The following is a 27,628-nucleotide window of genomic DNA, read 5'->3' on the forward strand; positions in this document are numbered from 1 at the left end:
TGGGGTCCACAGACCAGAAGCATTGGCATCAGCTAGGAGCTGGATAAAACTACAAATTATTGGGTCCCACCCCAAACTTGCTGATCAGAATCTACAATTAAACAAGTTCTGGGGCGCCTGGGTGGCTTAGTTGGTTAAGCGTCCGACTTTCACTTAGGTCATGATCTCACGGTTCGTGGGTTCGAGCCCCGTGTCGGGCTCTGTGCTGACTGCCAGCTCAGAGCCTGGAGCCTGTTTCAGTCTGTGACTCCCTCTCTCTCTGACCCTCCCCTGCTCACACTGTCTCTCTCTCTGTCTCTCTATTAGAAATAAATTTTAAAAAAATTAAAAATAAATAAATAAATAAAAACAAAAAGCAAAAAAAACAAGTTCTCCAGGTGACGAGTGTGTACTTTAATGTTGGAGAAGCACTGTATTAATCAATCCCATGATGATTATAATAAACATCAGTTAGAGGTTCCTGGGTAGATCAGTAGGTTGAGCGTCAACTTTGGCTCAAGTCATGATCTCACAGTTCACGAGTTCGAGCCCCACGTTGGGCTTTGTGCTGACAGCTGGAGGAGCCTGGAGCCTGCTTCCGATTCTGTGTCTCCCTCTCTCTCTGCCCCTCACCTGTTCTCTGTTTTTCTCTCTGTCTCTGTCTCTGTCTCTCTCAAAAATAAATAAGCATTAAACATCAGTTATAATTCCTCTATTTTGTTAAAAAGATTCAAATGTGTTTGATATATATAATATACTCTAGGAATATTTCAGATAGCAGTGATGATGATGATGATGATGATGATGATGATGAATGGAGGGAAAGTAATTCATGCATTGAGTAAGTCCTTAATGGGTATTATGGGCATTTCTCTCCTGCCAGGATTAATAAAGTACAAAAGATGATTTTCTAGAAGTTGAAGGGCTAGTCACAAACTGCTCCCTATATCAAGTCACTCCTGGTAAGACCCAGGCAGAAACCTTTGAGGTTAAAGGTAGGAGACCACTGGAGATAGCATAGCAATTTAGAGGCCTTAAAACTGATCTCAGGAAGGCTAAAGAAAAAAGAATCTCACCAACTCATGAACACTGGGTGTGTATGTATCCAAATTTCTCAGAATCATTATTCACATTTAGAACAGGCTATGACATCCATATAATTCATAGAAACAAGAACGTTTCATTCATAGTCTCATCCGTTATGAAAGATGTATAGAATAAAATGTAGTTAAGTGACTTTGCCACTAAGTCAAGAAATGGCCTGTACCAAGTGATGCCCTTCCTTTCTTCAGTACTGGACTTCATGTGGAATTAATGGGTTAAGTCACTAATGCTCAGAACAGCAATTAGACGCAAGAATCTTTTTCTAATTTGGTTTATAGTTATACCTTATATTTCCTCTTACTTTAAATAATCATATGAACTTCTGGTATTAACTCAAATAGAGCATAACTTCTTTAACACAGGGGCATGATCATTGGAAGTAAATGAAGCTAAATTCAAATTCCAGCTGGGCCATTGAGAAGGTGTGTACATTGGGCAAGTTATTTAATTCTCTGGGTCCCAGCATCTCATTTATAAAATGATGGTTGCTGGAGGAGTAGACATGATAACACATGCACTACTTAACTACCATGTAGTTACTAGTATTAGTATTGAATACTGTACAGCAAAAATTTGATCCTGGAAAAGCTAGAAAGCTGTTCATTTCCCCCAATTTAACATTCATTCAATGAGTCTTGATGTAATTATCATTCTAGGGAGACACTTAGTTCTCTCAGTCAGATTCTGTACTGTTTTCTCATACCTTGGCCCTGACATAGGTACGAGAAATGGCTACATTTGGAAAGAATATCTGAGTTCAAAAGTAAAACAAGTGAACTGAGATGCTAATCAATTAAATAAAAAAAAACACAGAAGTCTAAAATGATTGTCTCTAGGAAAGAAACTGAATATAAACAACCCAAGTGCTGAATGGATGGCTTGAAATTGTCATCCTAATAAAAGAGTATTTTATTTTATACTAATAAAAGCAATATAGCCTTTTTCCACGGAAATACTCTTAGAGTCCATAATATAGATAATAACCAGAGGTGATTTATCGAACAATGGAAGGCAGGCATAGATATCTTTTCTGATGTTAACAGGTGATTTTAAAGTATAAAATGGAAAACAATGTTGAAAAGTCCACACGTAACCTCTTTTTAATTTTCTGCAGGAACATCAAACCAATACTGTGGATAGATCAGTGCTTGACCAAGGTTCAGTAAAAGAAAGTATTTTGTGAAACTACTCATCAAGGACATGCATCAACAGAAGACAATGCACACAGCAAGCACAAACAGAAAATTAATAAAGAACAAATCACACACATTTGCATGCTAGCACAACAGATAGCAAACCCTTTTCTTGCTGAGTAGATTCTTTCTCTGAGAAATAGTTGAAGGATAGTCACTGGCTTCCAAATCCTATAATCATCCAATAACATAATGATATTGACACAATTACAGCAAACACAACGTTATGCATTTTTGAAGTATTCCCCACCCCATCTTTTTATTCACCCACCCATCTCGCAGCTCACCAGAATGTATACGAACTGAGCAACATAAACAGGGTTCTGAGAAAAATAATTATAGTTGACAATTTCTAAATTAGTATACTAACGTAAATCACAAATAATAAGTCCCCTACACAAGAACATTACTAATTGAATGAAATAGTTTCTTGCTTAAAATAGCTTAGAAAAATTCATATAAGAGCATCAATATTGGGGATTCATAATTTAAATATTTTAAGACTGAGAGTAAATCATAGTTTTTTGGTCTTAATTAAAATGATAAAAAGGAACCATATCAAAATATCCAGCACTGTGTTAGAAAAGGTTGTTAAAATATTTAACCTTTGAAACAGTATTACATTTACTCTTAGGGAGATTATGAATACATCTATTAACTTTTATAGACTGAAAACTGAAATGCTTTCACACCTAGAGTCATCTAAACATTTTTCCTTTACTCCAACATTAAAAGCAAAGTTCATTTCTTTTCAAATTATTGGGGGAGTATTTCATCTTTAGAATGATAAACTACATACTATTAAATTCAAGGAAACATTCCTGTTCATCTTTTTAAGCTAAAGCACAATCCTAAATATTTTTAAAGAATCCAATGAAACCAATTGTGAGATATGAAAACAAACAAACAAATCTCCTCTAGTCACTGACCTATATGTCAGAGTAATTTGAACAGTGGGGGTTGTAGCTGAGCATTATAAGTAGACCTGTAAGGTTAAAGCCTGTCCCACAGAGCCCCCAAAGACCCACATCCTCTGTTCTTAGAGCAGTATAAAATTCTCTAATCACTTGAAATGTCACTTTAACTTCGACAATGTGAAGCAGCCCTTATAATTCTCAGTGTGTAAAATATTAGGCCAACAAAAAATTCTCTACACAAATTGGTTCCAATGATATCTTAATATAAATAAAATTAATTGCTCATGCTTCAGATTATGTGCCATCCCTGTCTACTGTCTAACATTTGTTAATAGACAACTAAGAAGAAAATAATATCATTTATAACCTGATTTCTGTTTATCTTCCTTTCAAACTCTGAATATATTTTAATGGTTATTTACTAGATATGTGTGGCCTCATCTTCACAGCAGATCATAGGTTTTCTATATCCTTAAATAGTCTCAGGAATATTTTTGATCGGTATCTACTATGACTAGTTTGTTTAAGGTATCACTAAGCGCCATAGATTCAGTTCATTTCCCTTTATTTTACTATTATAAAAAGCACTTCCCAACTTGACAATAAACTATCAAAAATTTTTTAATGTTAAAAAAAAAGATCTGTTGTTTGAGGAAATTGATTAAAGAGAAAAACAGAGAGGAATAAAAACCAAGGTCAGAATCTTAAAAAAAAAAAAAAAAGCATTTCAGTGGACATTCTGGTGCCTCTCTCTATTTGTTTCCTTTGGGTAAACTTTTAGAAGTAGAACGATTTGATAAGAGAACATAAACACTTGTGAGGTCTTTGATCCATAATGCCAAATTGCCCTCTAAAAAAGCATACCAATTTCCACTTTTCTTCAGCAATGTATAGAAGATCCCATTTTCCACATATTCAACCTAAATATATAATTTCCTCCTATTTAGCTAATTTTCCACAGCTTTTATTTGCATTTACCTTATTGCTAAGATCTCCAATAGTTTTGTATCTGTATTAGATTTTTTATGTCTTCTATGACGAGGCTGTTCATGACTTTGAGCCATTTTTCTATTGCCTCATTTCTGAAACACTACTTAGGATAGAGTGAATTTATGATCTGAGAGTTGACATTTCACAGAGGAAGAATTATCAAGAATTTCATAGAAGATAAACTGCAGTATATATACCCTGAATGTGATTATATCGTGTGGCATAAAAAGTTATCTGCCAAGAATCAAAAAGACAAGAAACATGAGAGGAGCATATGGAATAAGCCGCTATCCATGCACCCCAGTTCAGCTCTGGCATGCCTTCCCCATCACTGAGATTTCTTGTCATTAGCTGTTGTGGAAAGGGAACAGACTGAGTGAGTTGGGAATCTAGATCCCCTTGCAAATCACTGTACAAAGAAACACTGCAACAGAGGGTAGCATATCAGTTGCCACAAAGATAAGAATGCTTTATGCAGGCAAAGACCTTTGAACAGCTAAAGACAGAAGCCTCTTGATACACACTCAGTACAGTGATCTACTTTATCATTCATTCAAACAGATTTTTCCCCTTCATCAGGGCATCTTTTCATTTATTTGCTGTTCAAAACACCAGCACACAAAGGATGCACTTCATCTTGTGTGCCACTGAAATGAAATCTTGAGGTAGGAAAAAAGAAAAACCCTTGCCCTAAATTCCCTTTCAAAAGTGAAGTGTGAAAAGACATCAAGCAGAGTACACAGTGTTATTGTTGCAAGAAAGTCAATTCTGCAATACGGAGTCCAAGGCCATCAGCAGTGACTCAATCACTTCCTTACCCACAGTGAATAATAAGAAAAATCTATGAAGAAAGGCTTCCACTTGGGGAAATGGAATTTCTCATTGTCCTTCTCTTGATTATCATTAACATCTATGGGCACAGCTGTTTCCTTTCTCCGAATAATCCTAAAGTCAATGCTATAATATTGGCTCCCTTCTGTCTCCGCAGGATCTATTATACCTCACCTCATGTCCTATTCTGACCAACAGAAATTTCAAATTTGTCTTTTCATTGAGAAACAAACCAGAAAGCCCAAGGAGCTGAGTTAGTTCGGTGCTGAGATTAGAAACTACTCAAAACCTTGGTGTCATCAAACTTCCTTGGATATAAAAATACATTTTAATTGCAAGTCATAAGCTAAGTTATAATATAGAAGATATTCAAAATGAAAGATGTTTAAATAGAATACTCAGTAGCTATTATGCATAAATTATCTTGGATTTTCTTTTTATAAAGTCAGGGTTTTGTTTTGTTTTTTCAAGCAAAGCGAAGAACTAGGTCATTGCAAAATTCATCTTGACATAATTTTATATGCTGTGGAGTATGTATTTATATATCAGGACCTTTATTATACAGTTGCTTTAGGCTTTATTGCTTCAAGATAAAATGTATTACTTATGATCTGAATGGGGTTTGAAAAAGCCATCCAAGCTTCTTGGCTTCCAACTGAAAGTTTTATTATTTCAATTAACAAAAGAACTCAGAGGCAGGGAGAAAACTAAGACAAGTTCACACTCCCATTCGCAGCTCCTCGTCCCCCACTTGGCCTATGGTAGTCACTGAAAAAGACGTTTCTTAAACGAAAACCAGCACAATAAACCAATTCACAAATAATAGAGCAGTTTCCCCATGTGGTAGTTCCTTTCATAACTGAAGGGCACTGCTGAATTTTAAGTCGTGATGGTATTTGTCCACACAGGAAGAGTATATACTCCGTGGGACTAAGACCTGAATTTTTAAATTTATCATTCATTCATTCATTTGATCTTTCAAAAGGTTTTTTTTTTTTTGCAGACAATTCCACCACGTTCCTTCCCTATAATTCTTCACTCATATAGTTTCCCATAAACCTGAAAGTTAAAATCTATTTGTAAAACTACCAGCGGACTGAAGTAGAGCTATATACATGCACACGTCTTCCACCAAGTTTGGTTTACTTTAATGTGAGGAATTACTAAGAGCAGTCAAAGCCCATTTATATAATGATTATTCAAGGAGCACATGTTGTGTACAGTAAGCTATTGTACAATTCTTCTAGTTTATTTTTTCTTTCAGGTATAAAATGTTCTCCTGATCTAAATTCACATAATTTTCTTCTCTGCTGAGAGAATTCTCAGAACTTTGATGGCGATCTTTTCCACATCATCTTCCCTCCTCTTAGTACAAACACAGATTTCCATAAGCATATAAAATGAGTACGACTTGAGCTGTGAACCATCAATTTTCCTAGGTTCAGCAGGGAAATGCTGTTTTGCGAGGCCTTGGGGCAAAGGGGTATTCTCACTGTTTGGAAGGCAATTTGTATACCTGTTCTCTCTAAAGGATGCTTTGCTTACTTTGATGCTAATATTTGGTACTATGTGATTTTGTGAATTGATTTTTTAAAGCCTCAGGCAAAAGAACCAAAGCTCCCCTCCTTCCCCCACAGATGTCTCCATTCTTCCCTCAGTCCTATTTCATTATAATGGGACTTTAATGTCGATACTTTCCATATGAGAGCTATACTGGGGAGAGCTGATACAGGAGGGTTGAACATTTAACAGTAGCTATTAAGTGATATGAAAACATTGAACCATTCAGGGGCTCCTGGGTGGCTCAGTCAGTCAAGCATCCAACTTTGGCTCAGGTCATAATCTCGCGGTCTGTGAGTTTGAGCCCCACATCAGGCTCTGTGCTGGCAGCTCAGAGCCTGGAACCTGCTTCGGATCCTGTGTCTCTCTCTCTCTGCCCCTCCCCCTCTCTTGCTCTGTCTCTCTGTCTCTCAAAAATAAATAAACATAAAAAAAAATTTAAAAACACTGAACCATTCAATGTATGTTTCCTCCCAAGGAAATACAAAAGCTTGCTCTCTGGTGTGGAAGTGGATTTGCCCAAATTCAATTATAAAGCAAAACAAGTCGAAAATCCCCCAATTATCTGGGTAGGTTTGGACACTAAAGTATCTTTTATATCATCGTCTTCAATTATCCCAATCTCCTGCTGGCTTGCCTGATTTTTAACTCACTAAAAATAGATAAATAAATAAACTTCCATTTCAACAAAGATAGAGTTTATAGGAAATGCTGTTTCATCCTTTTGTAGAGGTGAAAGACAATAGTGCCCTTATGAGTGGAGCATATATGGCTGCCATTCTAGTCCAGGTTCGAGTCTGGTGGTAAAACTGAAGCCTACACTTTCCAAATATCCTCAGTTTTGTATGGCATATACTTCATTTTAGCCTGGAAAGAATGGCATTATTCATACTCCTATCTTTTCATGCATAAAGTGACCAACAACAAAAGGGCATGCATTTTTTTCTACCTTCAAAGAGTCAAGTTTACAGCAAACCTTCAAGTTTACAACAAACCATGAAGTTTTTCAATTAACAATCTGTGAAGCGACACCACACAAATAAGTTTTGATAGCTATACAAAGTCTTTGTTATGACAAAGATACGTAATAATCTTATCAGCTAAAATTCTGAAAGAAATACATACCCAAGCCTTCCGATTCAAATAGACATGTTTCATCGACCCCTAAATCTCGGCACCAGGATAAGAAATTTGCTGTGTTGTCTCTGGCAAAAAAGGAGCCTGAGGGTGCAGAGGCTTTGCATGGAATCTTCTTCAAAGGCAGATTCTGAAAAACAAAAACAAAAAAATCTCACTCGGGTGGAATGTCTGGCAAAGTCATCACAACAGCACATTAAGTAAACATTTGTGTTTTAAATAAAACATTTTCGAATAACCTCATATCAATAAATAGGTTAGTGAAGCGCTATGGAAAAGAAAGGGAAATGTACATGAAACTTAGTTGTTATTAAGAAACTACAAGGGCGCCTGGGTGACTCAGTTGGTTAAGCATCCTACTCTTGATTTCAACTAAAGCATGATCTCATGTTTCGGCTCCACACTGACAGTGCAGGGCCTTCTTGGCATTCAGAGATCTCTCCCTCTCCCTCTACCCCTCTCCTCCACTCACTCTTTCTCTCTCAAAATAAATAAAATTGAAAAAGAAAGAAATTATAAAAATGTGTGCATATAAACAAATCCTTGCCTTTTCTACTATCTAGCAGAAATACACAGAAGTCCCTTCCCTGGCTCAGATTACCTCTTCCATTTCTCTTGTATTAACTGTTTTTTGTTTGTTTGTTTGTTTTTATCTTTTATCCAAGTACTCTTATCATTATTTGCCACAAATTATTTATAAATGTATTCCATCGTGAAAGAATGAAACACAAATATACTATATAAAGATAGATAATGTATAACACAAACCTGCACTCTTAAGTGCATACACACATATCAATACATTATATTATTAATACTTTACATTATAATATAAAAACAATTCTGGTTGGATTTCTGCTATCTGACCCCGAAGCATATTGACATTCTTCTGGAATAAGAAAATACTTAAGATAAAGGGTGGGTATGAACCTGGACAGACTTTTTTTATTAGCAGTCTGGCATAACATTTTAGCCAGGAAATCTCCACTAGCACCATACCAAGTGTTATAAAGAACTGTGTGGGCTTTTTTTCTTTAATAGAACATAACCAGTTTCCATGGCATTCCAGGAAGTCACAGAATGTAATTCTATGTGACGGGAAAGACTGAGCAATGCATTTGGTTAGTGACAGCCACACAGAGCTTTGCTACACGGAGAGACATTCACTTTGTGATTTCAACTCATAAATAACTGTGTCCTCCATTCACTATGACCCAATAAATAGAAGCAAATGTTGTTGATTGTTGGGTTCATTTGCAAGAATGGCTATAAAAAATGAGATAGCGGCCTTAGTAAATTGGTGAAGTCCTGCTAACATCATACTAGAGTTCTTCATGACCAAAGATTTTATAGCCACATACCTAAAGTATTCATTTTGTGATCATGTGTATGTGTGTGTGTGTATATATATATATATACACTACGTATAGAGAGATACAGATGGTTATATATAAGGTTAAATTGCATATAATTATGTTGTATGATAAATATGAATATCACACTAATTTAAATAATGCTAGTGTAGGGAAAATTAAAGAATGACATGCATCAAATTGATAATTTGATAATTAAATTGATAAAATGGTAATTACTCTTGAGGTAGGTGATTGATGCATAGTTTCATTTACTTAATTACATATTTCCAAACTAAGTAGGAGGATTTTAAATGACTAACTATTTTATCAATATTTTCAGATTAAATAACCAAAATCAGTAAGTTGTGTCAGCCAAACATAAAAGAGGATTTGCTGGGGGGAAAAAAAACCTCTAAGAGGTGACTATAAAGCTTTTTTATGATGTGACTAAGGCAAAGATCATCTTTAAAGAAAGAACATCAACAGATTCAAATACAGAGCCACATAAAGATTTAACACCTCTATCCCTGGGTGGGGAAAGAAATAACGTGTAAAACCATTTACAACCTAGGAATGTGTTTTTATATAGGAAGTATAACCTCGAAATTAGAAACTGTTTGACACAGTTAAGGGCACATTAAGGACATACAGCTCATGACTTGTATAGCGGAAAGGAATACAATATCCATGTGGCACTCAAGAAGCTAGAGATTGATTTGACATTTAATCTATCAAGGGACATATTTTGAGAGAATACCCACAAGAAACAAGCCCTCAGATATCATTCAGCCTCCTCTTTAAGAACTTACAAGGACAAGCACTGGGCACAGAAATGAAAATAGCAATTTTCCCTTATAAGCCTGTGTCCTTACAAAGTCATTTACATAGCATATACTTGAGTGTAAGTATTTATTTAAAATTCATTCATATTTGAAGACATGAAAGTTATTTTAGGCCAGATAAAATGAAAGCTGGTTATTGATATTCCATAACTTGGGAATCCCCAGTGCAAGGAATTCAATAGAAACAGCTATCTAACAAGGTGTTATTCAAGTGATTTATAGGGTATTTGTTTCTGTTCTGGAGTTATCACATCTAGTGCTTCTGTGTCACCTGAAGACTTAGGAAACTTCCAATCTTCATCCAGATGAAATATTTTATTTGGTAAAATTTGAAAAAGTCATCCTCATTAGTCCAAATGGCTAATTGAGCCTTCACACACAGTACCTATAAAGGTCATCACACATAAGTAGGAATAAGGATCTCTGTGTATTCAGTAAGAACAGTAGCATGCTGGTAGGATCTAATATTCTTCCTGGTTGAATACCACCCCCAAATCAAAGGTCTTTCCAGGGTTACTGTGTCATTTACAATTAACAGTCCTAGGGCAGAAGTCTGATTTCATTTGAATTACAGAACAAATGATTTAATAATATCAGCACTCAATCCCTTTGAACTTAAAAGTATTTTTGACATATTTTACACCAAAGCATTTATAAAGTTCTGCACACCTTGGCAATTATATCTCTTCCAGTCTGTGATTTTCTTTCTTTCTTTTTTTTTTTTTTAATGTTTATTCATTTTTGAGACAGAGAGACAGAGAGGGACAGGATACAAGCAGGATAGGGGCAGAGAGAGAAGACAGAATCCAAGCAGGCTCCAGGCTCCAAGCTGTCAGCACAGAGCCTGATGCAGGGCTTGAACTCACAAACCACGAGATCATGACCTGAGCCGAAGTTGGATGCTTAACTGACCAAGTTACCTAGGTGTGCCCTGTGATTTTCTTAATTGTTAATTTCTCTAGATTTTCATGAAAATCCTAGAAGGGGAAAACCAGCTCTGGATCTCTACTTTAATAGCAGTAAACAAAATAAAAACTAATAGAATGGATAAAATCCAACTATTTCCTGGCCAAGAAAATCTTGAAGAAGAGTTTTATTACAGAGAACTGCCATAAGTAATCATGGATATGTAGACTTGAAAAGCTGAAAATGGACCACAGATATGGAGAGGAGTGCTTCTGATCTAAAGAACTGGAGATTTTAAATGGAACCTCCCCACATGGCTCATCATATCTTCCATATTAATTTTCCCTTTACTGCTCACCTCTTCAAACAACTCCTACATCATTTAAATTATAGACCATCTTCAATTATTTACTTATGTAAGTTTTTCCTGGCAGTGTTGTTACTCATTATGTCCTCAAAACCTGACTGATGAATGGTTAAAACTTGACTCCTCAAACTAGACTGTAATCAATGTAGGGCAGGAGTGAACACTGTACTAGAGTTTTTACCTATCCAGAGGACACGTTTCCAGGGCCTTTAAAATTCATTAAATTCATAGTATACCTTATACATTAAATTATATCTATAAATTAAGAAATGTGTAAATGAAAATTTTAAGTAACACCTTTGAACTGTTTTTGAAAGTTACTGAATATAGAATGATGAGTACAGAATAACCCCCACATTGAACTGAGATTGGGTCAAAATTTAGGCTCACTTAACTCACTAGCAAGAGTCATGCTACTGTATCCCCGCCTTCATGGAGGGAGATTCAATATTTTGTGTTAGCAAAATGAGAAGTGACTATCAGTCAATCACTGGGATCAAATGCAGGTAGTCAACAGGGTGCACATTAATTTTTCTAATATCAAGAGTCTAATGTTTATATTTTTTTCTCTCGGTGGGATTAGCTCAGGATATGTACTCATGGCCCTCAAAATACTTACCAACTGGATGATTAACGTACAAAAGAATGGTTTCAACTCCATAAGTGTCTCCCCATTCCCTTCTGGCAACAAGCAAGTTAGATTGAAATAAAAAGAATTTAAATTTACTTCTAAAGCTTTTAATTTTTTTCTATTATCCTGCTAGGGCTTGAGAGTCCAAGTTCTTGAGTCCAAAGTCAGTTATCTCACCTTCTTGGGATGATATCTGGGCAAATGACTCAATGTTTCTGTGCCTCAGTCTCCTGTTCAATGCACATAGAAAACAATGCACACGATCGGCTACAAGCGAGTGTGAATTAAATAATATAATTCAAGTGCAAAAGTAAGTGTTTGATAAAGGTTATTTATTGTCACTGTACATAAAATATACCAAACTACCTATGATTTCTGCCTTTCATGTTTTTTTTTTTAAATGTAATGTTTATTTTTGAGAGAGAGTGAGAGACAGAGCGTGAGCAGGGGAGGGGCAGAGAGCAAGAGAGACGCAGAATCGGAAGCAGGCTCCAGGCTCTGAGCTGTCAGCACAGAGCCCAACACAGGGCTCAAATCCACGAACTGTGAGATCATGACCTGAGCCGAAGTCGGACGCTCAACGGACTGAGCCACCCAGGCGCCCCTCATGGTTTTTGTTTTTTTTTAACAAATATTTCTTGTTGTTGTCATGGGTACCAGAACTCAGAAAAAGATTGACAATTTACTTCTATCTTCATCCTAAACTTGAACCTCACCTTTAGAATAGTTTTCCAATAGAATTTTCTTTGGTGGTGAGAATGTTCTATATTTCCACTACCATTGGAGTACTCACTACTGATATGGAGCTAGTGAACACTTTGAACTGTGGTGCCACAGAGAGCTAATTTGTAAATTTTACTGTTTTAATCTATGTGAGATGGTGGATATTGGCTGAATCTATGAGGGGATTTACTTCACAATATATGTAAATCAAACCATCACAGTGCATGCCTTAAATATACACAGTGATGTATGTCAAGTATCTCTCAATAAGACTGGGGAAATCCATTTAAATTTAAATAGCCACATGTGGCTTATGGCTATCATATAAGCACATTCATAATAGGGAAAGGACAGCCATTATTTGGGGTTTGAGAGTCCAGTATTTGACCACTTGACTAGTTTCCTTTGAACTAATGCCATTTTCATTTCTTTCAACTACCCTCAAAACCAGTAGCTACCCTGGATACAGTTACAGGAGACACACAATTATATTGGTCACTTACAAAGAGTTCACTGACATGCTACAGAGCTCAACTTGTGTGTCCTAGTGAAGGTTATGAGTGTTACAGCTTCAAAAGGTCAGTAATGATTATTTATAGTACTTATAGATCTATTTATAATTCTTATAATAGCCTATACTTAGAGAAGGAGAATCTTACTTAGTGCCTTACTTATAAGCAGTACAGATTTCTTTTTTTTTTTTTTTTCTGAATCATATGGTGAGTGGGAAAAGAAGGGATTAACACTGAGTGTCTGTCAACCATGCCTTAGGCACACAAAACCTAGTTTCATATAGATTATTCTATTTAGTTCTCAAAAAATGATGCCTTGAATTAGATAGGTAATAGTTTCTCCATTTTCCAAGATGAAAAATTGAGCTCATACATAGTTTATATCAAATTATTCAATCTTTTATACCCATATGCTTCTAACTGCTCTATAATAGCTCACCAATGCCTGGAATTTAATATATTTCAGCAGTTGATTTATTTCCCCATTTTTTGGCCAAGTAACATTAACATGAAGAATATGTATTCTCTCTCCCCTGTCAAACTAAAAAGAGAATGGAGAGAATGGCATCTCTAGTCTTCTACATGCACAGAACTGAAAATTTAATACTAATATGTTAAATAATCCATTCTTCACAAAAGTTGGATTGCATCTAGCAGGCATTTCAGATATAAAACAGAAGACTACATAAAAGAAGATGTGGGAATTGCCAAGAACTAATATCTTTCTTCTTCCAAAGGGTATATAGAATGTACTGTTCAAATACACAGGCAATAAAGTCACTCTTTCCATGATGGAATTAATGTCTCCACTTGCATCCCCTTGCTGCTTTTAGTTTCACTGCTTTTAGTTTAGTATTTCATGGAAGAAGCCCTCTCAAAAAATTATTTGAACATTCACAGTATCAAGGTATGTAAATAGAAGTACCAAGTGGCCTTTGGAAAGGATGAAACTGTCTTCTTTAAGATCAAAATTATCAAAATGAAAAATAGGAGAAACTTCTTTCCGGTGCCACCAAGCTCTCCTGGGAATTCTGCAGTAGGACTTTATGCCTCAGACAGAGTGAGCTATGATTTAGTACAGTTGCAATGAACTCACTGAATTAAACTCAAAATGGACCTCTTCTCTCCTTTCCTTCTCCAGATATATTCTACCCTAGACAGGACAGGTCTTATAGCAAAATTTGGTGTAATATTCATGCTGTAATGCCATACAAATATTCACATAAATTTTTTAAATATTTTTAAAAAAAGGTTTCTCACATCAGAATTCTGGCATACCCAGTAAATCATGAGGAAATCACTTAAACAATAAATGTAGAAAATATATTATGATTTTGAATCATCTGAAATTGTCTTTGGCATAATGTAAACTGATGATGGCAGTGAAGTTCAGCCTAGTTCTCAAACTTCAGGCTGAAAGGATGAGATGGATAGTGAAAAGTTAAGATGGAAATGAGTTGAAAACTTACATCCACACAAAACCCTGCACGTGGATATTTATAACAGCTTTGCTTTATTCATAAATGCCCCAATTTGGAAGCAACCAAGTTGTCTTTCAATAGCTGAATGGAAATGCTATACATCCAGACAATGGAATATTATTCAGCACTAAAAAGACATGAGCCATGAGGATGCCTGGGTGGCTCAGTGGATTAAGCAACTGACTTCAGCTCAGGTCATGATCTGATGGCTTATGGGTTCAAGCCCCACGTCAGGCTCTGTGCTGACAGCTCAGAGTGGGGAGCCTGCTTCAGATTTTGTGTCTCCCTCTCTCTCTGCCCCTCCCCTGATCATACTCTATCTCTTACTCTCTCAAAAATAAATAATAAAAACATTTTAAAAATTAAAAAAAGACATGAGCTATCTAGCTTTAAAAGATATGTTAGAGCCCTAAATGTATATTACTAAGTGAAAGAAGCCAATGTGAAAAGGCTACATATAGCATGATTCCAATTATATGACATTCTACAAAAGATAAAAGGATAGAGACAGTAAAATAATTAAATGATAGGGAAAAGGGAGGGATACATAGGTGATTCACCATGAGATTCATCACATGGGATTTTTAGGACATGAAAAAAACAGTTCTTTAAAAAAAATTTTTTTTAAGTTTATTTATTTTGAGAGAAAGAGAGGGTAAGCATGAGCAATGGAGGGGCAGGGTGAGGGGGAGAGAGAATACCAGGCAGGCTCTGCACTGTCAGTGCAGAGCTTGATGCAGGGCTTGAACCCACAAACCACAAGATCATGACCTGAGCCAAAATCAAGAGTCAGATACTTGACCATCTGGGCCACCCAGGTGCCCGGGGTGTGAAACTAGTCTGTAAGATACTATAATGGTGGATATACATCGTTACACATTTATGAAAGCCCACAGAATACACAGTCTGAAGAATGAATCCTATTGTAACCATGGCCTTTGAGTGATAATGATGTGCCAATGTAGGTTCATTATTTGTAACCAATGTACCACCCAGTTTTACTTCCTGCTCAATTGTGCCATGAACCTAAAAGTGCTCTAAAAATTAAAGTATATAAAAATGTTACTATGCTATTGATAGCTGTTTAAAAGCACCAAATGCTTCACAAAGGAGGAAAAAATATGCTGTTAAAAAAAATGCATTCCTTCGATTGTTATGTACATTATGCCTAATTTTACATATACACTCACATGGGAATCATTATATAAATGCTATGCTACTATGAAAAGCTTCTGTTCTCCCAACTAATTATTTACATATAACCAGATGGTGATTAGCTTCTTAAAAATTTCAAAAGTCTAGTCCTACCCATTAAAATTCAGTTAATTGGTGCACAAAATTCTAAATAGAAATAATTAAAATAATAAAATAAATAAATAAATAGAAATATTTTACTCTCAGGATGTCTGGGTGACTCAGTTAGTTAAGCATTGACTTCCGCTCAGGTCAGGGTCTCACAGTCTATGAGTTCAAGTCCTGTTTTCAGACTCTTTGCTTATAGCTTAGACCCTGGAGCCTGCTTCAGATTCTCTCTCCCTCTCTCTCTGCCCCTTCCCGCTTGCACTTGGTCTCTCTCTCTCTCTCTCTCTCCCTCAAATTTAAAATAAAATATTAAAAACATTTTAAAAAATAATAATAATTTAATCTGAATCAGCACAACCAACCATTATTAAATCACAGCTCCATATCAGTTGTAATAGTTGGTGCTGCAGACTGAAATACAAAAAAGATAAAGCCAAAGTTCCTTTCCAGAGACTCTCAGTGACTTCGATAAAAAGACTTTAATATCATCATTTCTAGTAGCACCTGGGTGGCCAGTTGGTTAAGCATCCAGCTTCAGCTCAGGTCATGATCTCCCTGTTCATTAGTTCAAGCCCAGCATTTGTCTCTGTGCTGACAGCTGAGTCTGGAGCCTGCCTCAGATTCTGTGTCTCCTTCCCTCTCTCTCTCTGCCCCTCCTCTGCTCACTCTTTCTCTCTCTCTCAAAAATAAACATTTAAAAAATATTAAAAATAAATAAATAAGTAAATGAATCATCACTTCGTATGACAAGAAATATAATAGAAGTTTAAGAATTTAAATAGAAGTTAAAATTTAGCTCTTTGGGAAATTTCAGCCTGTGCATTTAACCTGAATGAGGAGGAGCTGACTGAACATCATGATAGGAAGGCCTTACAAAGGAGCAGTAATTTACACAGTTGAAGGATCTCAAGTGCTTCACAGGCATATAAAAGGACAGTACATTCCAGAAAGTGAAACATCTGACAAAGCCTGGACAAGCACGGGTGTTATGGATGGGCGCAGAATACGTGTAGAAAAGAAAATGAGACCAGAAAAGTCAACAGGGCTAGAGTCACAAAGGGTATTTTACACCTTACAAGAATTGCCAATATTATAATTTCAATAATTACGATCTCAAAGGCCCAGAAGTGGCCAGGCAGATCGAATAAAAGAATGAAGCAGCTTGTTCCAGGGGACAATAAGGAGCGGTGGGGATTGTGGAAAACTGAAGAGCTCATGCCACGTCCAACATATTTATTTAATTGTAATGCATTATCATAAAAAATACAGTCTCAATGTTGTTACACATTTCAACCTTTTAGAAGAATTTGGAAATCCAGATATTTTGATGTGAAAACTCCTTGACCCTGAACAACTGAACCTATAAACAGATCCATGTGGTTGTCTGCTTATAATCTCCCTGTTCCTACTAGGGAGTAATGAAAAGATTTTAACATATAAACTAAGAAGTAACCCAACTATATGTATCCTTTGGGAAAATAATGATGTCATTTGTTGTCAAGAGTGACTTGAAGGACTGAAGAAAAAAATGTAGATAATTCTATGGAAGTTAAAAACAAGTGATTTCTTTTTTTTCTGCCACTTGCATCTTCACAGCTGGAGTACCAAGACTTCAAGAGTCAGGCTTCAGTGGGAAGAAGAGAAACTTACTCTGTGAACAGGGAACATTTCACAGAGAAAGAAAGGCTGTTGGATACCAGGCACAGCAGTCCTTCAGATCTCTTAATTATTAATTAATTACAGGAGCTCAAACAAATTGATGATAGTTTTAAACATGTTCTTGAGAATGTATGTTAGTTTTGTGTGTCCCTTCTAAAATTAAGGAATTACATTAAAGAAACAAGAGCAAGAAAATTCTTTTAAAATCTGTCTTGTGATGAAGTTTTAGGGTGTTGGGGGGCGGGGGTTGTGGAGTTTGGAGCCAATGGCCAAAAAAGAATTCTTAAAGATGTCTTTGGTGCAAAAAGGGGATTTTAAAAAGCCTCAGACNGGAGAAATGGTTTCCAAAGAAACTTTCATATGCTAAAGACTTACTGGAGGCCTAGCAATTGTCAAGCTGAGGTTGTTTTTCCCTCTAGCAAAGCATTAAAGATCCTAGGGAGTTCCTGGACTTTAGGCTATAATGAGATTGCCTTTTTCTAATTAACTGGTGGAGATTCTTATCAGTTTAACTATTTGTGGGGTTTTTTTTTTCCTTTCCTGATTTTGGATAGCCTGGAGTGTCCAAGGAATATCCATACATGTCCCACGTGGGAGGCGGGAGTGGTTATTAGCCTGTACTTTGCCCTCAGCTTACCTGGAGCTCCCTCATCGTCTTGAATTTTTCCTTTCCAACAAACATTTTGTACATTTTAAGACATAATAATTTATAATTATTGGCAGCAAATTTTGAGTTCACAGAGTCACTGATGCTAATATTTTGGTTAACACTACTTTTAGGTGGGCATCTGTAAAATATCCAACATGAAAAGCATTATCAGAAGTCCAAAGATTGTTTCCTCGATGGATTCCAGAAAACCCAATTTCTTTTAGTGGCTAACATACTTACAAATCCTTTTGGAGCAAAGACTCTCTCTCTTTCTCATTTTGTTTCCATAACTTCACTGCACTGCAGATTCTAGGCACACTACAAGTGTTCACCAACCAGGATAGCTTCCTAGACTTTCAGTAAATTTGAAAGATGGGAATGTTAAACTTTTAGAAAATCAAAGAGGAAAGGCTTAAGCCTTGAAACTACAACTCACCAGCAATAAGGCTTAGTCGTCAAGAAGTTACTTAATTTAACTTTTGGAACTTTAGATCTATCATTTGTAACATGTTTTAAGAATTAAATAAGATGTTTTGGAAAGTGCCTAATACCAATCTAAGACCATCGCTTATCTTTGATTAATGTTATTATTATTTTTTTTCAAATACGTGTCTACTTTCAGTCCTTTTTAAGAAGAATGTCCTGAGAAGAGCTGAAAAATAGTTCCATTGTCACATCTGTAATTACTGTAACAAGCCCATATGTATTTAGGGGAAAAAATTTAAAGCAGATGCTCTACATTTGTATGGAGATTTAATTACAATTTGTTTTTATCCATTTTCTAATTTCTTTTCATTATTATGCTATGCATTCATATCTGTTCTCCATACTCTAATTAGAGTAGACTTTTCAAAAAGCAAATTTAGCTTCCTAGGGCTTTTAGGATAAAGCAAACTCCTTCTAATACAGGTTCCACTGGCGGCCCCTGGGTGGCTCAGTCAGTTAAACGTCTGACTTCGGCTCAGGTCATGATCTCACAATTCGTGGGTTCAAGTCCCGTGTCGGGCTCTGTGCTGACAGCTAGCTCAGAGCCTGGAGCCTGCTTTGGATTCTGTGTCTCCCTCTCTCTCTCTCTCTGCCCCTCTCCCATTCATGCTCTGTCTCTCTCTCTCTCTCTCTCAAAAATAAACATTTAAAAAAAAAATTAACACAGGTTCCACTGTTTCAGCCCCACTCCTACTTGCAGACCTAGCCTGAGGACCTCTCAATGCTCCCTACCGGTTCACCAGCCTCTATTCCCACTCTTACATGCTCCCGGAGCTCCCTCCCACCACCCAGCCCTGACACATAATGGTTCTCTCTGTCCTTCCCTTACCTCTTTGCCCAACTAAGTTTGGCAACTCATTTGCTTATATGTTTTCTTGGGCAGAAAGTAAGAAGTGGTATGAGAGGGAGCCCACAAGGCTCATAACTCTTGGGCACCCATGGGGGGTATATGGCATAGATACCCATGATTTTTCCCCAAACCTATTCTTCCCCTGCCTTTCTTCACATCCATTTCTTCACATATGAAACCCCAGACCAATCTCCCTCACCTTTCCTATCCAATTCATCACCAAATCCCACCAAGCCAACTCAAGGGAGACAGATAAACCACCTCAAAAATGCCACTTTGGCATATTATTTTGAATTTGAGGTACTTGAGAGACAGCCAGAACAAGAAGGGCACTCTGACTTTACTTGGTCTCTCAGGAAGTAGGAGATAAATCTAACATGTGAAAGGTACCAAAATGGCAGATAGCATTCTTATCACCAGAGAATGGGAATTTAGGACCAAGAAGTCTACATAAACAAACTTGATGCTTCTTTTCACCAATTTACTACCCCAAATCCAAACCCCTTTGTCTTGTCAATTCTTCACACATATATTGCTTCTTTGCTTATAAGCTATAAAAGCTTCCTGCTTTGGTCACTTCTTTGGGTCATATATTCTTATGGGACTCCCAAAGAAATGAAATTAAATTTGTTTTTCACTTGTTAATCTGTGTTAGGTCAGTTTAATTATTAGACTAGCCAAAGAACATAGAAAGGAAGAAGAGAAATATTTTCCATCCCTACCCCACAAAATTTCAATAGATCTCAAAACCATGTGCTTCTTTCAAGTACCTCTGCTAGCACCTCAGACTAATGGTCATTATTTCTCCCATGAGCAGGGCACAGAGCCTGATGCAGGGTTTGGACCCATGAACAGTGAGATCATGACCTGAGCCGAAGTCGGAAGCTTATTTGTTATTCTTAACAGAGAGGCCAACATCCAACAGATTTGGCTCTGGTCTCTTTCTGGACATTGGTATTATGTGTGTGTATCCAAACATTTGCTTTACTTTAGTTCCTTAAAGTCATCATGCACCTCCACATCTGAGGGCTTTCCCATGGCTATTTTCTGTATTTGGAACATTCTAGGTCTCCTTTCTGTCTGGCTAATTCTCATTCCTCCTTCAGAATAATATAAAAGTTCTTTCTACAAGACTAAGTTTACCCTCTTAAAGCCACCATATATTTGGATTTTCCCAAACTTACACATCACCCAGTTGTAATTCACTGTTAGCTTAACTATTCATTTAATGTTATTCTTCCTAACAACCTGATACTCACAAGGTAGCATATTTAAGGTGTTCAATAAATGTTTTTTGAATAATTGATTGAATGGCATCAATATAATGGATGGCATGGTGATACAAACTACCAGTATACGTCATTTATTAAATATTTATTGATATCTATATTCTTATATGTTCATATTTTATTAACTTAACTAGAGTCTGAGTCCTTTGAGAGGGGAAAGTTTTACACTTCTTTTTATCAGTATCTTGAATACAGCACAACATAGCTATCAATTGGAAATTCTAGATCATCTGTCAAAGACTTTATATAGGGAAGGCAGAGAAGGTATCAGCCAAAAGACAACATTTGAACCTAAAGGGAGTGAGGAGCAGGTCATAGACATATCTAAGGAAAAAATATTCTGAGAAGATAGAAAAGTACTTGCAAAGGCCCTGTGGTAGTTGGGACCTGTTTGTTGGGTTCAAAGACCAAGGAGGTCATTATGACTGCAGCAAAGCAGAGTATGAGGAAAGTCACATGAAATGAGATTAGATAGTTAGCTGGGAAATGGAGTATGCAAGGCCTTGAATGTAATCATAAAGATTTAGCTTTTAGTTGAAGTAAGTCAGGATGCCATTAGAGAATTTTGAGCTAAGAAATAGCATGATACGATTTAAGTTTTAAGTTATTTGATGATATAATCTATGTTAAAAGTTTACTCTGACAAAGAATAAGTACTTAGTAAAAGCTTATTTTATTATCATATCTCATGGCATTCAGTCATTCTGAAAATAAAATCAGATAGCTACTTCTCAAACTTTAAACAATATTTAAACATAACAAATATGATAACATGGAACAGAATATGGGCTGATTCCTCTTTTATGATTTTCAATATATATAATTTATACACATATATTTTTATACATTTACACATGCATTTATTATATACATAAAAATATAGAGATTAATCTCTCCTGTCTTAATCTTCCCACTGCACTTGTTTAATATCTGTTTATTCTTAGTTTTGTACGTCTGTAACACTATTTTTCACTAGATTGTGATCATCCAGAATAAGTTCTTGGTCTGGGAAGACCATGAACTAGAGATGAGCAAATTATCTTTATTTTTACTCTCCTCTAATTTTTGTTTTATTGGGAGAGAGAGAGCATGAGTGGGGGAGAGAGGCAGAGGGAGAGAGAGAATCTTAGGCTCCACACTCAGTGCAGAGCCCAATGGGGGGCTCAATCCCATGACCATAAGATCATGACCTAAACTGAAATTAAGAGTCAGACACTCAACTGACTGAACCACAGGGGCGCTCCTCTCCTCTGATTTTCAATATTCTTGTATTATGAATGTAATATCTAGAATGTATCTGAAATATTAAGTTTACTTTCTCTTATACTTTAAAGCTACAGTGCTTTTCAGAACCCTTGTTCACTGTTGCTGGGAATGCAAACTGGTGTAACCACTGTGGAACATAGAATGGAGGTTCCTCAAAACATTAAAAATAGGAGTACCCCTCTGATCAAGTGATTTTCACTGCCAATTCAAAATCACAAGAAACAATAAATGTTGTCAAGGATGTGGGAAAAAAGGAACCCTTGTGAACTGTTTGGGAATGCAAACTGGTATAGCCAAAGTGGAACAGTAAGGAGTTTCCTCAAAAAGTTAAAAATAGAACTCCCCTAAGATCCAGTAATTGCACTACTAGGTACAAAGAATACACAAGTAGTAATTTGAAAAAATATATGAATCCCTGTGTTTATTGCAGCATTATTTACAATACCCAAATTATGGAAGCAGCCTAAATGGCCACTGATAGATAAATGGATGAAAAGATGTGTTATATATCTACAATGGAGTATTATCAATGGAATATTATTAATCAGCCATAAAAGGAATGAAATCTTGCCATTTGCAACATCATGGATGGATTGAGAAGGTATAATGGTAAGCAAAATAAGCTCAGAGAAAGACAAATACCATATAATTTCACACATATGGTGGAATTTAAGAAACAAAATAAATGAACAAAGGGAAAAAAAGATGCAAACCAAAACCAAGACTCTTAACTAGTTTGAACAAACTGATGGTTAACAGAGGGGGTGGGGGGAATGGGTGAAATAGGCGAAGGGGATTAAAGAGTACACTTATCATGATGAGCACTGAGTAATACATGGAATTGTTGAATCATTATATCTTCACAATGATATGAAGATATAATGATTCTTTCATTACATGAAACTAATACAACACTGTATGTTAACTACAGTAGAACTGAAATACATTTTTTTAAAAACTACAGTATTTTCAAAACCAATGCCAGATGAATAATAACAAGCAAACACATTGCTTATTTTTTAACTCGTGCTTTAGTATTTATTTTTAATATTGTAGTAACCGTATTTCAAAAAAATCAATTCCCTCTATTTTGTGTTTTGTAATCCTTTATGTCATGTATTTAAAAGCATCATCATGAAAAAGGATCTGCAGGCCTCACCCAATGATACAAAAATAACTGTATTTTTGCTCTAGAAAGCAGAGTCGGGGACTTACTGGCCTTCACAACACCTAATACAACACTGCCTCTCAAGAGACTCCTAAACTTATTCAGAATTTAGTCAGCTTATTCCTACCTTAAGATTCCTTTCTTGGGGCACCTGGGTGGCTCAGTCGGTTAAGCTTCAGACTTTGGCTCAGGTCATGATCTTGTGGTTATTGAGTTGGAGCCCCGCATTGGACTCTATGCTGACAGCTCAAAGCCTGGAGCCTGCTTTGCCTTCTGTATCTCCTTCTCTCTCTGCCCCATGCCCCCCACAACCCTCCCCAAAATAAATAAACCTTAAAAAAAAAGATTCCTTTCTTCCTTTTTTTATTTCAAAGGTTTCTTTCTTTTTAACAATTATTGATAGAACTAAGTTCTTTGTTTTGTTTCTATTTTAATTTCGGCTTCAAGATACAGGAATTGCTGCATTATGGTTTCTTATAGGAAGCATCCATTAGACAAACAGCCTACACTGTGTGAAATCAGACATGACCAGCAGAGCAATATAAACACAAACCACATACGGGACAGCTTCATGCATGATATGTAATGCATTTTCAAACTGCTAAGCAAAACAATAGCAGGTATTCATGTAGCCCTAAATGTGAAAGATACAGTTGGGGAGCTCTACATACTAGAAACTCAATTACCTCATCTAAAAAACATTATGCCATTACTCTGTAATGCACCAGTACCACATACCTTGGACCACACACACACATATGGTGAGGACTTACATTTTAAATCATCTAGCAATCCTCAGACATTTTCAAATTAAAAAGGAACATTTTTCCTCGAATTTACAGCCCCTTAAAAAACATTCTTGTTATAAACCCTGTAAATGGTCTGCTTTAAGAAAGGGCATGCATATTCCTTACTGATTCGTTCAAATGACCAGAATTCCTCCAAAGCAGTTAGTAACAGCTCATTTTAAACTAATTAATTTTCTCTTTTCCATATGGCGAGAGTGACTTTTCCTGACATAGTATTCTATATCCACAGTGCTTTGAAACAGCAGTGGCCACAGTCAGTGCGATCAAATATCAGAAAAACAGTTCCCCAGTTACACCCCTTGCCCATGTGCCTGCATGCGGTTAAATGCAGGATGTGAGCCTATAAGTGGAAGAGATGATGTCACTGTGGAAAAATGCGATCAGGTTTACTTTTACGCTCAGGGGCAACGTTCTGCTGATGTTATGAAATTATGTAGATGAAAAATGTGTGTGTGTGTGTGTGTGTGTGTGTGTGTGTACTCCTTCTAAACCAGATTTGTTTTATTTTTTTTCCTGCTTTTGGAATTTCAATTTGACATGTTTTATTTTTAGTCTCATGCTTCATATGCTTTTAATGCAACCATTATTTACACTACCAAACAATAGCCTACAGTTTTAACCTTTGAGAGGAAAGACCTGCTGAGCAGTTTTGAAGGAGGGCCATTTATCAGACGATTCACATGAATTTACAGCCTCTGAACCTGGCAAATTTCTAGGTTCACTGCTACCACCTCATCTTTCCCTTCTCCTCACCACCCCCTCTCCCCCAACTCTTAAATGTGGAGATTCACAGCAGGGTACTGAATAGGGCTAGAAATACCCCTTCATGTCTCTTAGCTCATCAGAAGCAAACTGCAGTATGAAAAGATTAGGATTTGGGAAAACGACTCGCCCTTGTTCGTATAAAATGATTGGCAACTACTGGTCTATAATAAGCAAGTAGGGAGCCAAACATGGTAATAGTAGAGTATATTTTATTCTGTTGTAATTTGAGGGAAATTCTAGAATAATTCTGATTCTTTTCATTTGCTTCTTTATACGTAAAATGAAAACCATCTCAAACACAAGTGCTTGTCACAAAGGTTCATTCCATACTTTACACCTCATTATATTCCAATAGCTAGGACCTGTACACTTGTCCAAGTAATTTTAAATATGTAAATCCATAATATCATTTGACTTCTAATTTCATCATACAGATAATTCAACTAACTTTATACTGTTTTAAGTAATTTTCCCAAAAAACCTCAGCCCACCTGCTTAGACATTGACTATCTTTGCCACCCACCAAAGGAGTCAGATAAAAGGGAAAGTTGGGGGGGGGGGGGTTGGCGCCTGGGTGGCTCAGTCAGTTAAGTGTCCAACTTCTGGTCATGATCTTACAGTCCGTGGGTTCAAGCCCCACATCAGGTGCTGTGCTGACAGCTCAGAGCCCGGAGCCTGCTTCAGATTCTGTGTCTCCCCCTCACTCTGCCCCTCCTCTGCTTGCACAGTTTCTCTTTCAAAAATAAACATTGAAAGATAAATAAAATTAAAAAAGAGAACGTGGCAATTTCTTTTATGATTTGCTGAAGACAACCAAATGAGAAGACATTAAGTTTTGACTCTGTTAAAGAGGAAAAAGATGTAATAATAATGTACAGGTAGTAGAAACAATCAAAGTAACATACTGAAATCCACTTAAAATCATTGTAATAGGCTCATACACAAGCACATTAAACATTGCAATGTGTGTACAGCCATTTTATGTTATAAAGCAGATATTCTTTTTAATTGGTATACCTTTTGATTTAGGAAGTAGATGAGATACACTTAAAATAAAAATGTTAAACAACTATGTGCATGAAAATTTTTCGTGCATACTACTATATGCTTTAAGTTCTATTCTACTTTTAGCCACATGATAAGATATTGCCTTTCTTTTATTTAACCTGTGACTTTTTTTCAAATCATTTTGTGAGCTTATCTCAAAATAAATATAATACCACAGACATCTTATTTCTCCATAACAGATAGTAAATTCCTTGAGGAGATTGTCTCCCTTTACATCACAACCTTTCTTACCAACAACATATATGCACATAAATATTGCACACAGTAGATAACATCATCTCTTGTTCCTAACAAGAGCTCCTATCTCATCAATCATCTATCAAATTTTAAAATAGCATATATAAACAGGGGTGCCTGGGTGGCTCAGTCAGTTAGGTGTCTAACTTCGGCTCAGGTCATGATCTCATGGTTTGTGAGTTTGAGTCCCATGTCAGGCTCTATGCTGATAGCTCAGAGCCTGAAGCCTGCTTAAGATTCTGTGTCTGCCTCTCTCTCTCTCTGCCCCTTCCCTGCTCGTGTTCTTGTGCTCTCTCGCTCTCTCTCTCTCTCTCTCTCTCCCCCTCTCTCTCCCCTCCTCAAAAATAAATATTTTTTAAAAAATAAATAAATAGGACTCAGGTATTGTAAAATATTTGTAGTTCATACTATTCTATATTATTTAAGGTGGTTAAAATGATGAACGGGCTAAGCTCCATAATCATTTTTACCTCCTTTTTTTGAGTTAACCTTTAGTTAATAAAATAACATATTTTTTGGAAAGCTGACAGCAGCATTTACTGCTCATTGTTCTTATGCCCTAGAATTCTCTGATTCCCTCCTGCAGTTTTACAGAAACTGTTATTTTTACCTCGGTTGTTAAAGAGTGTTTTGGTAGTGGCTAATTAGGGACTCTGAAGAGAAACAATGGTTCTTATATTCCCATTTCACTCACCAACTATTTTATTGGACAAAAGGGGCAGTTATTGAGAAAAAGATGCAAAAAAAAAAAAAGAAAAAAGAAAAAACCCACCTCGACAGGGATTATATCTTTACAGCTTCTGCAGTCATTGAAAGACATAACCCTAATTACTGTATTCAAGTCAAAAGTACCCGTTGAGAACTTAGTCCATGAAAGGTCCTAAAATTATTCTTTTTCTTAATTATCAGTGATGAGCAAGTTCATAAACCCATTCTTTCCCCGTTCCTGCCATGACAGCCATCACAGTACATCCCTACCACGCAGAGCCAGGGCCCTCACTGCCCACCAGTGTGGCCTTGAGCAGTGTCCATCCAGCATCCATGTTTCCAGCCATCCAGGGTGCCGCGTTGTCTGCTCTGACTACACAGCCCAGCCCTCTGGTGAGCTGGGGGTTTCCACCACCCGAGGAGGAGACCCACAGTCAGCCTGTCAACCCACACAGCCTACACCACCTGCACACTGCCTACCGTGTTGGAATGCTGGCACTGGAGATGCTGGGTCGCCGGGCACACAACGATCACCCCAACAACTTCTCCCGCTCCCCGCTACACTGATGATGTCAAATGATTGCTGGGGCTGGCAGCAAAGAGTGAACTACGTGCACCAGTTCTGTGTGGGGGCACCCAAGGGGGTGCTGAACCTTTTTGTGCTGCAGGAGATCGTCAATGGAGGCGCTGCAGCGACTGAGCCCTGCTCATGCCCACAACCACCTGCGTGCCCTGGCCTTCTACCAACTGGTGGAAGTTCATCACTCATCTGATCCTTATTTTATTTGAACCATGGCAAACACTATAAACAGGTCTTGAAAAGTAAATCTTAAATGGAATAAAA

At 36.7% G+C, this 27,628-nt stretch overlaps 1 protein-coding gene across 2 annotated transcripts in view; it reads right to left on the bottom strand.

Moving 5' to 3' along the window:
• Positions 1-27,628, bottom strand: part of GAS2 (growth arrest specific 2) — a 127,479-nt gene that overhangs the window by 77,505 nt on the left and 22,346 nt on the right. For both annotated transcript variants that reach the window (XM_077768058.1, XM_077768057.1), the window contains exon 3: positions 7,700-7,841. In XM_077768058.1, coding sequence (XP_077624184.1) covers positions 7,700-7,841 — 142 coding nt within the window. The remainder of the gene's footprint in view (positions 1-7,699; positions 7,842-27,628) is intronic.

This window comes from Crocuta crocuta, unplaced genomic scaffold (assembly GCF_008692635.1).
Source record: "Crocuta crocuta isolate KB4526 unplaced genomic scaffold, BGI_CrCroc_1.0 scaffold371, whole genome shotgun sequence".
Lineage (NCBI taxonomy): Eukaryota > Metazoa > Chordata > Mammalia > Carnivora > Hyaenidae > Crocuta > Crocuta crocuta.